Below are 14756 nucleotides of genomic sequence, written 5' to 3'. Positions count from 1 at the left end.
CTGCTGTGCATTAGTGCACGTCGTCCAGTTACCAAACAGTTACTCTTCATAATAATGAAAAGTGTGAGACTCAACGAATATAATTGCCCCCTCCAGTGTCACAGAATGCCCTGAGCCCCAGTGAGAGCTGTCTGAAGTCTGTGTGGCACAACAGGCTGTACTTGTATTCGGCTGCCGCACTCGTCTTCGGGATCTGGTTCTCGCTGAAGGTGGCTCAGAAGAAGGTGAGTAGTCACTGACTGCTCTCTCTGCTTCAGCTATGTGCGATGGTGGACACGCTTTCCTTTTTCTTTCTAAAGTGCTGATTTGTCTGAGCTCTTCTTATCACCATGTCACTGGCTGCTGCTTTTCACTGGAAGTATTTTGATGCTCATATACGCAAGCTTCTTTGTCGTTGTAATTTTATGAAAACAAAGCCCTGCATTCTAAGGCCGACTCATTTATTATCCTGAAGTGGTTGATCATTTCTTCATGTATGTGCTTTGGCAGAAACGGTTCTCCGATGATCCCAAAGCTGGGAAAAGCAACGACAGCTTTGCGGACACTCTGTCTCATGTGTCTGCAGTTAAAATCTTCTATGGCTCGCAAACCGGAACAGCAAAGGTACGTCCTACTACCAGACACTCTTCTCTGAGAACATCCAGCTCTGGCTCATTATGGTAACATATAGACAGGATGATTATTTATCAAGACAATTAAGGCCAACAGTGGTTATAATATTCTACCTCACGGTTGTTTCCTAGTGCAAAAAGTACAAAATCCCAACAGAAGTTTCACAAAACCAAGGTTTCATTCTGGGCAGCATTGAGTGAGACTTTTTCTGTGTGCAGGGGTTTGCTGTCGAGCTGTCGGAGGCGGTGAAGAAGTCGGGTGTACCAGCAGAGGTGATCGACATCAAAGACTACGATCCAGACGATCAGCTTGCCGATGAGGTAAGTCACGGTCTAAAGAGGAGATGCTTTGTTCTCATTTGGTTAAAGAAAGAAAGATCCGTCGCAGAGAGACATGTGCTACTAATGATTATTTTGATAATCCATTAATCTCTAGATTATTTTTTCGATGAAACCAATATTAAAAACAAAAAGCATCATTTTCCAACCCTTTATTCAAAAACATAACTTGTAGTTCAAATATACGTGCAAAGAAAGTGGTTGTAATAATTAAACAAATAATGGCACATGACTGACACAAAAAACATAAACGTGTGCTTTACATTTGCCAAATATTTAAGCTATTTTTTTTACAAAGCGCACAAAAACATGTATATTTTTGTTTGAAGGGACCTGGGCTGTCAGAACAATCAATCATTTAGAGACAAATAAAGAAAAATACAAAACATCAGAACTGGTTCTCTCCACCAGTGGTACCAGTACCAGGCCGCAGAGAAAGACATTTTTACTTTCCAGAGTCTCGGATTCTCTCCCAATTACATACAATTGTCACTCTTGTCACATTTCCCAAGCGCAAAACAATCATAGTGAAAGAAATTCCTCTGCAAGCTTTTCACTGAAAGCTCAACAACAGCCTCAGCATCTGGAAAGTTCCCACTCAGCCTTGAATCCGTTTTTTTCCGCACTGATTTGATTCCTCACACACGGCCGGCGCAGAGAGCAAATAAATTAATCCTGCTTAGCTGAAAGAAAGATGAATGTTTTCACCCGTGTATTGTTTTCTTTATTCATTTGCATGGCCAGAGGCAGCGTGTAATGCGCTGAGAGATTAATAACTCTTCTCGGGTTGCTCAACGCGGCAGTAGAGGAAGCTGCTATTTTATTCAGAAAGCCCCTGTTGTATTTTTCAGCAATTGAAAATCTGTAGAGGAGAAATTTCCGCAGGCACAAGTCGCTCTCTAGATAGCAGCCGATCCTGCGACGGCACCGTCCGTTCCTCAGCTAACACTCTGTTAGACACGAGACGGCAGAGGATGTGGATCTAATCCAGATTGATCTCCTGCTGTCCTTCACAAGAAATGTTTGCCTTGAAGAAGGCTGGCTTCAGTGAGTAATCACTGCTGATGATGTGCGTGTTGGCAGCCGGTCTCCTGGAGCAATGTGTTCGTATAGTGCTTTGTAAAAAAAAAAAAAAGTAGTTCCAGAGCTTTTGTTGGTAAAAGACGAATGCAACACATATTCAAATCGATTTATCTTTAGGGGAGCACATTTATTTTATTTTAAAAGTTGTTGCTACTGATGGCTTTTTAAAAAAAAATATTTAAGAGAATGTCGAAACCCCCTACATTTCCAAATCTGAAATGAAATGCTTACTTTACTGTTTCTTCTCTGATCAGTGCACCAACAAGTCGGTCTGCGTGTTCCTCTTGGCGACTTACACGGACGGGCAGCCCACAGAGAACGCCGAGTGGTTCTGCAAGTGGTTGCAGGAGGCCTCCACCGACTTCAGATACGGGAAGACCTTCCTCAAAGGCCTCCGATACGCAGTGTTCGGCCTCGGCAACTCTGTCTACGTCGGCCACTATAATACGGTCAGAACTGCCCCTCGACGTAGTTATTCTCAAAACATTCTACGCCTCGATCAGTTGCTCCAACAATATCCACCGCTCCAGGGTTGGAAGTATGTTCCAGGTCTTTAAACCTCTAACCTACATCCCTTTGTGGCCAACCAGGTGGGAACCAACGTGGACAAATGGCTCTGGATGCTGAGCGCCGTGCGAGTCATGACCAGAGGAGAGGGCGACTGTAATGTGGTGAAGAGCCGTAACGGCAGCGTTCAGGCTGACTTTGTGGCCTGGAAGGTCAAGTTCCTGATGCGCCTCCAGGCTCTGGTCGAGGGCGAGAAGAAGAGCTGCAGCGGGAACTGTAAGACCGGAGGATCCCGTAAGAGCCAGAGGAGCGATGGGCAGAAGGAGGAGGAGGAGGAGGAGGAGGAGGAGGAGGAGAAGGAGAAGGAGAACAACAGCTCTGAGGTAACAGAAAATGGTTTATTTCACTAGAGAGGCAAAGCCCTGCCTTGCTGGTGTCCCCCATGGGACCTTATCAGATAAAAGATATCTACTGAGTGAACTGCGAGCGAAACAATTCTCTTGCATGCAGGTGAATTTGCATTTCGTTAATGCGGGTCTGTGTGTGTACGTACGCACGAGCAGACACATTTTGTATTACCTGAAGAACAGGATGAGCTCGACGCAGTTTAAGTGGCTGCCAAAGTTAACAGACATGAGACAACAGACAAAATGGTGATGGTTGCACATCGTCAGTCTGTCGAAGTCTGACGGGATGATGAAGTCGGCCGTCGCGGACGCTGCACTTCTTTTGCAGTGCCATTTCCAATCTATTTAGGAATTTATGAAAAAGGTTCCTTTTTTTTAATTTCTCTCTCATCTAATCACTGGAATAACCCGTTTTGACACGACAGTCCGAGGCAGTTGTCCCCTGGTGGCAAACTCGCTTTGATCCCCACCTCCTCCTGTCCACATGTCAAAGTTGTCCATCAGGCGAGACACTTCTTCCCTCGAGGGAAGCGGCGCCTCGTGGTTTCTGTCGCCTGCTGGTAACAGCTCCCATATGCATCCCAGTGCGCACACGCAGATGACCGGTTGTCATAGCAGCAACGCTTCCTCTCTCCATCCGCAGCGCCGCTGAACCGGAACTAAGAGTAGCTGCGGTCTGAATCGAGGGGAGCATCATCCTGATGTATCTACCTGCTGAACCGCTCACGCATTTACTCCCATGTGGGATGAACAAAAGCTCAGTCAGCATGCACAGGTGGTCCTCTGAATACCGGGACATCTGCATGTTGTTGGTCACGTTCCGGGTCACACAAACCTTAATGTGGTTTGCGTGACCACCTGTGGTCAGTTTTTCGTATTACTGTGTCACATGGTAGCGCATGCAGGGTACAGCAGAAACGCAGACTAAGATGTGAATAACTGTCACTGCAGACAGGTAAATGGGGTATATGTTTCTTGTTTCAGGCGGACCCGGTCGAGTCCAGCAGTGACGAGGAGGAGTCTGGCCCAGGAGCTGGGAAGAAGTCTGGTTCAGTGATTGACATGGAGGATTTGGGGAACATCATGAGCCGTGCCAAGAGGGCAAAGGTCAGATCCTGTCCGCAGCAACAACACCCTTTTTTCTTTTATCTCCCTGTGATGTACAAGCCTCTACAGCTGTTAGCCGAACACCACAAAGAGAAATATGCCCATGAAAGTAAGGATTCAAAAGCGAGACCTGTACTGGTTTGCGGTACCTAGCCGCCTGCGCCACGTTATCGCAGGGAGGGTGTTGAATCATCTTAAACTGGAGCTGCAGGCGCCCTCCAGTAGGTTTATTTTCAGCGTTTCCGCACTGAGCTCTACGATCGGGCACCAGCGAGTTAGCGAGCTTCCACCACCTCGGCTCCATCTGAGCGAGGAGAGAAGGTGGTGTCGCAGTGGCAGATGGGTTGATAGACACCAGACCCCTCGGCGGGCGCGAAGCGGCGGCTCGTTGGGAGCGAGGACGCCCACCTCACTGTCTTGTGAGGAGCGAGTGACTCAAAAGAAAGCGGTAAGAAAAACGAAGAGGCCCCGTGAGCCTCTTCCATATTCAGCGAGAGGACTGAGGGGATTGGGTTACTTGTAGGTATTAAATATGCTTTCAGCCGCAGGTCTTTGTGGGGAAAATAAAATCAGTACAAACACCGTCGGTCCCCAGAAAGGCCTTCCAGAGAGCGCCTGTGTTTACTTCAGGCTTGCTAATTAATGCAATGAAAGATGTTTTTGTTATGGCTACTGTTTAAGATCACTGCCAAGAGACTGTTCATATTATGACTGTTTATATTATGATAGTTTAGTGCATCTTCATTCCTGCTCGTTCCTGTAATCGGTATTGAATATGATTTGGCACAAAAACAGCGAGATTGGAAAAAAGCTCCTTTTAATCTGAGATGAAATGAATGTTCTGTTACTTTAAGCCACTGTCTACTTTTAAATACATATGTCTACCTGCGCTTTGTCCTGCTTTAACGGCGAGTGATAAGATACAGTAAAAAAAATGAGACAAAATGTGATATGGTGAGATACAATGTGATTAAATGTGAGAAGATGTGATAAGACTTTATTGGTCACCAGATAAGAAAAAAAAATCAGATGTCGCTACAGCACAAAGCAGGAAATAAACTGATGAATATGGAAGTAAAAATCAGAATCAATGGAGAAAAGAGGACGTAATATCAGATTTTCCAGACACAATTGTCTTGTTTATTATTCCTTTTCACAGTGACTTGCATTACTAATAATACCTGGTAGAACCCCCTTTTCGCCAAAAGTCTTTTGGGGTCTGTTTCCACCAGCTTTGCACATGTAGATGTGCAAATGTTCACCCAATTACTGTGAAGCGCTGTCAGATTGGATGGAGACTGTTCCCTGTACCTGCTGAAGAGAAGCATCTCCACAGCATGATGCTACTACCACATGTTTCACTGTAGTGATGGTGTGTGAGAGGCCCAGCTGGAGGTCCCACATTAACGTGTGTCCTCATTTAACGACTCAACCTCTCACCTCCATCTGCTGCCGTGGAAGCAGCCATCTACTTTTTAAACTTTAACAAATGGTTTGATTCATTCAATCCTTCTTTCTTCCCCTCGTCCTTTTCCCTGAGGACAAACCTATCGATTCTTGCAATGGGCAAGCGCACATTTCACCTCACGCCAATTTGCTCCCGTGGGCCACCTCGCCTCGTAACGCCGCGCTCGGATGCCAGGCTGACGAATGAGCCGCGCGCATTTCCGTGGTAACAGATTAGTGTTTCTTTTCTTTATAATTTGGTCACACAGAGCTGGCGGCGCGAGGTGTAATTAGTTTGCAGATTGATTGTTTGCCGAGAGACGACAAGTATTTAGCCGGGCTGCAAATTGAGTGCGAACAAGGAAATTCCCCAGACTCCAATATGTTAGTGAGCTAATTTACAGATTAATTTACCCTTAATGAGCGGACTGTTGCAGGGTCTTCTGCTTATTTCTAATGCAGGCTGGTTATGATGTGTGTTACTGTGGAGCTGCAGGTAGGTGCTCTTTGTTTGTGTTTGACCACTAGGTGATGGCAGAGACTCACGTCTCACTTCAACGCCTCGCTGCCGTCTCGTTGAGTCCGTTGGCCATGATCATTTCTCGCTGAGGGTTTGGAGTGTAATGCAATATCATTTACACATCAGTATGATTCGTGATTGCCAGTTTAGTGTTCTTTTCCGTCACTATGTCTTTATAGTAATTATTGTTTTAGGGTCGTCAGAAAACCGTCCTCTGTAGTCTTTCATATCTGAAGTTCAGCTTTGAGGCATACGAGGGAGCCTGGATGTTTGATGTGAAGCATTAAATCGAATATGAATTATATGTTATATGGTTAGCACTGTCGCCTCCCAGCTAGAAGGTTCTTGGTTTGACTCCACCCAGCGGCCTTTCTGTGTGGAGTCTGCATGTTCTGTCTGTGTGGGTTCACTCCGGGTGCTCCGGTTCCCTCCAGACGTGTTCTGGGGATCAGGTTGATTGGTGACTCTAAATTGCCCGTCGGTGTGTGGATGTGACTGAGTGTGAATGGTTGTTTGCATCTGTGTGGGTTCTGTGATTGACTGGTGTCCAATCCAGGGTGTAACCCCCCCCCCCCCCCCCCCCCCCCCCGTGACCCTGTATGAAGGTTAAGCTGCTGAAGACGGATGGAATGGATAGTTGAATGGCTACCGTGCATTTTATCTGTTTTACTGATGAGAGAAAATAAATGGGATGCCAATGGGGTTTAACTGTGACTAAATACATTGATGTGGTCTCATTTAGTCTGAAATATTGAACATACCGTTATGCTTTCAGTATGTCTTATTTACTCATTAAAGTAGTTTTGAAGTGATGCGGGAACGGCGGGCAAATGTTTAATGCTCATTCACTTTGCTCTGGCCGAATTATAGCGAAAACCTTTTTTAAAAAAGGTTCTCAGAAAAAAACCCATTGGAGGATTCGACGCGTGTGTGTGCTTGTGCGTGTGTGTGTGTGTGTGTGTTGCTGAGCTTCACTGCATTCTAGCTTTCAGAAAGTACTATGCGTTCCCTACTCGGCTGCGTTATTCAGATCTCTTATCAAATTCAGTAGTTTAGAAGTTGGCTCAGTTGCTTCTTGTAAATGGCCATAATGCATTATATTTGTTTGCGTGTTACACACAGAATGCATGAAAATATGAGTGTTGCCGCAAACCTCATATTTCTATTTACTGCACGCATTTATTCATATCCAATCACAAGGCTCTGAGACTTAGTTCCTTCAGTCCCGTCTCCATCTTCTTAACCTCCTTACAGACACAGATAAAATGTATCCTCTTAAGATTTACTTCAATAAGTCTGGCATTAAATGTTGAAATTTCAGAAAACAATTAAGTGAGTTCTTTAACTTGATCAGGTATGAGCATGACCCTGTTACCGTGTTACTGCTAAACATGACAAGGGTACATATTTGTTACATATTTCCTATTTCTCAACCAGTCGCTCGCAGTCTGTGGCTGCATTTGTACTCGGCCTACGCCAAGTGCCGACCAGCATCATTTCTTACGTTGCCCCATTAGGTGTCTGTTTCTGCCAGAGTGCTCCACTTCCTGCTGCCAGATGAGAGTTATTGGATCGGATCATCAGCCGAGCCACCAGGCGCTTCTTCGGTTTTCATGTGTTCAGCTCCGTGTCCAGAGGGAGGAAGCCGAGATGAACTACTGACTGAAAGGGCCTCATCCAGTGTAAAATGATGGGAGTCTTGTAAGCTAATTTTATGCTAAATATCTGACAATTAAAGTAGCTTCTTAGTCAGGTACTGATAACATAATATTTCAGTTATACCGTCCTCCAGGCACGATACTGACTTTGCCTTTTCCACATGATTTAACTTGTTTAATTTGATACACTTATTATTTTAATTAAATTGCATAATGAATACAGATATGAACTCAAAGAGCCTTTTGTGGTTAAGTGGCAGCTTGCAGAAACCCAACAGAACCCGTACGTCCGCGGTGAGTCCCAACAAGTCCAGATAAACTGAGGGTACGCGGACGCTCTAGCACACACTCGCTGTTTAAGAAATGTACCGTTTGTTATTGATTTTATTGCTGTCCTTGATCCACTAAATGGGTTTGGTAACTCTCCTCTGCATTTTTTTCGCTAATTGATGAGTGGATTTAACCGACAGATTCACAAGTTTCCCCCCCCCCCTACAGAATCATGTAAAATCTTTTATCGGACATTTGCGCTTTAGTTTATTGGGAATAAGTCTTTCAGCATTAAAACCCAGGCGACTGGCCGGGAGGTGGAGGGGGTCGAGCGCTGCACACCAATAACGCGGGAGCAGCTTGTTGCACCGCTCACTTCACGTCTGCTGTCAGAATCCCCTATTGGGAGGTTTGTGTTTCAGGCTACAGAATCCCCCCCTCGCCCCCATGTTTCGATCCCTGCTGTTTGAGCAACACCCTTCTGGTGATGCAGGCAGACGCTTCCCCACACAGACTGCTTGGTTGAGTGACTGCTAACTGGGATCGAGTCTGGTCCACAGCATCGGTTTGAGTGTTTTTTTCTTCTTTCCAAGTATCCCCTGAACCAGTGGTACCCAAACCTTTGTGTCAAGGCCTACTTTGATGACATAGGGGTGTGCGGTCTTGGCCGTGGACTCGGGGGCGGATACAATCTCTCTGCGGGACTTACTGGTTGTGGACTGGATGCAGATTGCAGCCAATCACCTTCTCAACAGAGTGAATGGTGTTCTTTAGTCTACCCTGGTCCTTGGCAGTGGCTGCAGTGTACCAGATGGCGATGGCGGGGTAGAAGTACATGATCATTGTTTTTGGCAGGTTGAACTTCTTTAGCCTAGTGAAGTAATATTTCCGTGTAAATGCCTCATACTGCAATGATGTAACTGTGACATGAAGACTTGATCCTGACTCAGATACCCAAAGGGCGATGTCCCGTTTGTTCACGTATTGTGTCATTCAGTGGTTATGTGGCACATGAAGTTACACAAGGACGGGATAATCTCAACCCTTGATCTTCAGTCAAATCCTACATCAAACACTTTGGTGGAGCTCCTTTCGACTTGAAAGTGGTGAGCATCAAATCATGTGGCAAGCAAGATGCAACATATTCTGACGGGTTGTTTAAAGACGCTGTTTCTACTGTCACAGTTAAAAAGGATCACTGTACTGAGCCGTGTTCTCTTGTGATCTCTTTTTTCCATCAGCGCTCTCTGTCGCTGCTGATTGTAACGTTTCACGACTACCACTGTATTCATTTTTTCCCCTACAGGTGAGGTAAGGCTGGTTCACCGGGGATTCCTCAATGTTTTTGTTATGCGTGACAAAGGTGGATAGGAACTACGGTTCTTGTCAGTCAAGACGAGACACTACAGTCATTTTGCTTCGTTATCATATTTTTTTCCGGACTGGTGGAAAGAAAGCATCCGAAATACACATTTAACTGTTTATTTAACCGCTTTGTCTATTTGGTCCTGTTGATTTCCCCCAGGTTCGCTGAAAGTTTGCATATAAGCACAAGATAATGCCTCATTTGCATATTTAAACAACATATCTCCTATTTTTTAGTTTGCTGAAACACATTCTTTTGTTCTTCAGGTTCACAGTTTATTCAGTTATGATTATTCGTGCCGGTTGCGATGCCGTCACGGGAATATAACGAGTTTTGTGTCTCCACAGAGCAAAGCGGGTCAAGGAGACCAGAGCCAGATGGTGAAGCTGTCTAAAGTGAACGGAGTGAAGACGATTGAAGATGAGGGGGAAAGAAGAGAGATGATCACCCCTGCCCTGAGAGAAGCTCTGACCAAACAAGGTGAGGAAAATAGAGGTTTGCATTTTTTATTGTGTTGTTCTTTAAGTAGAGTTTCCAGGAAATGCAAATAATGAGTTGTATGTGAGTGTGACTATTTGACAGCAGTGAATAACCTTTTGGCCATTTACAAAAGAACATCCGCTGAGGTCACCAGATACGGTGTAATATATTTATATTATCTAGCTGCACTCCACAGTAAAAAGGTAGCAAAGTTGTAATTCATTTCAAAACACGAGTTAGGAGTCATGCCAGTTTTTCAGATGTTACGATTAAATCTTACACAAATATCCAGGAGGGAAGTTCATGTAGATACATTTTTGCAGAGAATATTTACTGCTTATGAGAGCGGTTGGACAGCCAAGGCTGAGAATTATTTTCTTGCTAATACGCTGGTGGGAGAAAGCGATCTGACGTTGTGTGGTGGTCCGTACTTTAGTCACCTCTTACTGGAATGGAGTGTTATGGATCAGGCCCAAAACAATTAGTTTTGCTTGTTTCATGGAGGCATTAACTCACAGAACTCTGGTTACACACGCACACTGATAACCAAACCTACAGGCAATATCACTCAACCCATTCTGTTTATAGTAGAAGTTAGATTGGATTGAGATTATGTGGTGGAAATAATGTAAAAACCTTTAAAACACAGTCACCTGTTTGAAAAGTTTAGGTGTATTGTAGTCATCTGAAGTGTTGAGTGTGGCTCAGCATTCATGACATTGCACCTTTTGTGTCTTAGTAAGTGAAGCCACATGAAGTGTGTCCACGTGTTTTCTGTGCAGGCGTTCGAGTCTCATTAGTTCAGTCTGAAGCGTTTCACTATCTCTACTCTGGTCACCAGTTCAGCCCCACGGCCGGCTCGCCTTACTCTCTATAAATAGAACTCTGTGAGCGAGACCTCTCTCCATCGGACCAAATGTTGCTTCATGTTGGCAACCAGCGGGCCTCGGTTCGACGGTTTGTCTCATGTGCAATAAAAGAATGAGTGATGAAAGCGTTGGCTTTTGTTTTTGTGATATTGGGCTGTTTTTCCCGTATGGCTTTTTCTTTCCTGGTCAGAGATAATGGCAACAAACAAAATGTTTGTCAGTTTTAAACTATTTTCCGCCACTGGCTAATAAATGGAACTGACTCCTCGGTTAACAGAAATGTGCATTGTCCCAGTCATTCTAATGTAATGAACACCATGCAGTCCATCCTGGCAAAGGGGTCACCTGCATACACTGACCGGTCTACTCTTTGGCTGGTTCGGTTTAATGATTTAAAGACATGTGATCTCCTCGTTTTGATCACTTTTTTTTGGAGGAGTGGGGGAAACTAGTCCCTGTGAGACAAAACGAAGCTGCAGACCTCTCCAAACAAATTAGATGTCCCCCTCTTTGATGAAACGCAGTCCCTCCCTGCTCGTTCTGTTTCCCTCGGGCAGCTCGGAGTGGAGGACAGAGCATCAAAGTCTGAATTGTTTACTGAGTTGCCAAAAAACGGGTCGCTGTGTACTGCGTATTGTTCAAAAGCAATGGAACGCCGGCGGGTAAGGACTCGCTTCTATTCCGCAGCTGTTTCGAGCAGCAGCTTACCTTGTCTAAGTGGCGAATTGAGGTCCTCTGGAAAGAGGGTCGCGAGCAGCTGGTCACTAATGCAGTCGATGGAAGCTGATGAGTAACAAACGGCCTTTCAATCCGTTTCAGCGGGATTATCTTTGCCGCTGTCCATCCGCCACGTCCCAGGAACACATTGGAATATCTTTAAATATGACAAAAAAACAAACACCTGCACTCAAAAGATGAACTAATCTGAATGTAGTGGCTTTCTTTTTTTTGGATGCCGTTTTAACCCTTCTGTGGTGTTCTGGGGCTTTTTCATTGTTTTGTTCCTCATCCTTCACCCTTTCATGTGTGTTGACGCCGGCTTGGTTCCCTCATTCTTGTCCGTTGACCCGATCACGCTGCCCCCGGTTCTGTCTCCCAGCGCGTGCGCGCACACACACACACACACACACACGAGCGCTTTGTCCCACTGGTAGTGCCCCTGCACTACCTCTTTGTGGGCCTTTCGTGTGGCACTCTTCTGTCTCCAGAGATCTACAACCTTGCATGCTCGGAGTCTAATTATGTCTGGCTTTACTGTCTTCTATGGAAAACAGAAACTCCTTTTTCCACACCGGCTGTTACGGTGCCTCCTGGTGAACCTGATCCCCTCCAGCCCCCCCCCACCTCCTTTTTTCTTAAATATTGATATCTTGCCAAAAGTTTTCAGCAGACGTCGTATTCTCAGCGACAACATTGAAAGGGGAGATGGTACGTTATTTATCTTCGTCTTTCATCCCCCTCACCTTGGCCCAAGCCTCTCCCGTTGCCTCATCGACGGGCGCATTGGAAATCAATTTTCCCCCAAACAAACACACAGGAGAGACGATGCTTAACGAAGCCGCCTGCGGTCCAGTTCCACACCTTGGTTTCCACAGCCGTGTTCGCTCAGGAGTTTGTATTTTTCAACGTGTCTTGCAGCCGCTGCGAGCAGGCTTAGTCGGGGAGATGTACAATTTGCCGCGGGTCACCAACGTTTTTCGACCCAAAGAGGAAATGCACCACAAACCGAAAAAGAGTTTGTGTGTGAGGTAGTTCTAATTCCCAAAATAACACCAGCGATGAAAGGTAGAATTGCTCATTCAGCTGGTGTATCACAAATGAATATTTTCACCACTCGGCCTTGATGAATAATTGAGTATTTCACTCATCTATCATCAAACCGCCACACGAATATCCTTTTGATTAGGTGGATCAGCCACAGGGATGTAACGGTAAAAGGTGTGAAAATAAGCCGCGCTCCCACCTGAGTCAACTCTGTTCCTTTGCTGCTTGACTTGACTGGAACCGTTTGGGTCTTTCATGCTCTGCTTGATTCCCCTGGACGCCGTCCCCTCAGCATGCTCCCATATTTAATAAGCAGATTAAGCGTTCCAGGTGAAGCTTTTCTCTTTGATAAACATCACAGAGGAGGCCGTGTGGAAGAAACCGGAGCCGAGACACCGCGCGTGGCCAGGCACACCTGGGGGGGTACTTTAAAAGGACACGCCATGCTGTCCTCCCTGCTGCTGACGTGCCCTTGAGCTGCATCACGAGTTCATGTTAAAATGTGAAATGTGTTAATTGTCGGCTGAATCTTTGGCCCACGAGGCTCTGGGTCGGCGAGGTGTTCACTGGTCCTTCTTTCTTCCATCTCTCCCACAGGGTACAAACTCATCGGCAGTCACTCCGGAGTGAAGCTGTGCCGATGGACCAAGGTAACGGGACGCTGACTCCACACGCCGAGCGGTTTGCTGCGTTTTTTAATTTTTTCAACCAAATGCATGAAAGCCACCAACGGTTTTGTTTCCTGTCCATCAGTCCATGCTGCGAGGGAGAGGCGGCTGTTACAAGCACACGTTCTACGGCATCGAGTCCCACCGCTGCATGGAGACCACCCCCAGCCTCGCCTGTGCCAACAAGTGTGTCTTCTGCTGGAGGTAAGCGCCTGCAGCAGTAACTCCTTTTGCAATATTATTTCAGCCAAGCACCCGCTGATCAACGGATGGAATCAGCGGGTGCTTGGAAAATGGATGTGGAAATATACAAACAAGATATTCTCATTAAATCTGTGCTCATTTATACAATAGAATCTGAACACAACAAAACTGTTGTTCAACATTATGTTGACATATTTATAAGTATAAGCAGAGGGACATTTCGGATACCTCTTGACATCGCTTTTTGTCAATTTTCCAAGCGGTACTTGTACGGGGTACAAGTATTCTGACTCAAATCAAACTATTAGTCAGAGGTCAGATGCATCTGTTGCACAAAGCTGACTGATTCATGACTATAAAGTGAGACTAATTTGCTACGAACGCTGCGTGAATTAAGACGGCCGATAAACTGCATTAGATCGTTCGCCTTCAGGGTTCAATAGCGTTACACTATAATGGCAACTTGTTTACATCGTTATTCAAGATGAATCGCACGTCGAGCAACGAGCCCTTACCTGGCGAGCCGGTTGACGCTGATGACCAGCGGCTGGCAGAACCGCGAGGCCAATAAGTGGACACTGATACATCGTGACAGCGGCGAGCGGCGGAGGCTTTTCCCCTCCCCCCAGGTCCCTGTGAAACATTGTGCATCGAAAAGGTTGCCGCGGTTACGCCAGTCTCCTATTAAGACGGCTTTGCGACATGACAGTAAAGTAATCAAAGTTCAGAGCACAGCCGTCATCTCGCCAGACTACTCTGTAGTACTTTGTACTGTAGCAACGGCTGTCCAGTATCCGTGTGGTTTTTGGTGTGTGCGCGTGTGCGCGCAACAGACGGTTTGAAATTTGTGACGCCCTCAGGATTTCTTGTTGCACCTCTACATCCCACTTACAGTCGGGAAGGTGTCAATCACACCCATTGGCGGTGCCGTTTGCTTTTACAGTACAGCGTTTTTCTTTTTTTTCTTTTTAATACGGGGCGAAATTAAAGATAATTATTGGCGTTGTTAGAAAGGTGCTCATTGCCATACATTCTTCTGCATCAGAGGCATATAGTATATGTCTGTCAGTTGATTCTGCCTTGAGTATTTTTTGTTGACATCATGACATCATCATCATTACGCGTTACAGATTAACCAATATTATATATCAATATTACAAATACTGGAAGAAATGAATGACATTGAATCTCCGACTCAGCGTTCACATTCCATTCCAGCTGTTGTTAAACTCCTCGCTCTATTACATTTTCTGGCATCAGGAGCCTCTCAAACGGTCATCATCAGCAGTGAGAACATCAGTCTGCACTCACAGCACTTAACACTTTGCTGCAGCGCACTAGTCAATACATACATTTCCCCACCCAAACATTTACCAAATAACACATCAACTTCGGTGTCACTTGGTTTTTGACTTTGGCAGAGGTCCAATCAAGTGCGCGTTTAAATGGCCACAATG

The 14756-nt window shown here is 45.6% G+C and overlaps 1 protein-coding gene across 1 annotated transcript in view; it reads left to right on the top strand.

Annotated features, from left to right (window-relative positions):
- The window catches only part of tyw1 (tRNA-yW synthesizing protein 1 homolog (S. cerevisiae)), a 41958-nt gene that overhangs the window by 431 nt on the left and 26771 nt on the right, over window positions 1–14756 (top strand). The window contains 9 exon segments of the mRNA XM_040170933.2: window positions 97–224; window positions 490–603; window positions 831–932; window positions 2288–2482; window positions 2624–2923; window positions 3932–4054; window positions 9662–9794; window positions 13025–13077; window positions 13181–13299. Coding sequence (XP_040026867.2) covers window positions 97–224; window positions 490–603; window positions 831–932; window positions 2288–2482; window positions 2624–2923; window positions 3932–4054; window positions 9662–9794; window positions 13025–13077; window positions 13181–13299 — 1267 coding nt within the window.

The sequence above is a fragment of the Gasterosteus aculeatus genome, chromosome 1, assembly GCF_964276395.1.
Source record: "Gasterosteus aculeatus chromosome 1, fGasAcu3.hap1.1, whole genome shotgun sequence".
Taxonomy (NCBI): domain Eukaryota; kingdom Metazoa; phylum Chordata; class Actinopteri; order Perciformes; family Gasterosteidae; genus Gasterosteus; species Gasterosteus aculeatus.
The sequence above is the reverse complement of the archived record's forward strand: the minus strand, read 5'-3'. Positions and strand labels throughout refer to the sequence as shown.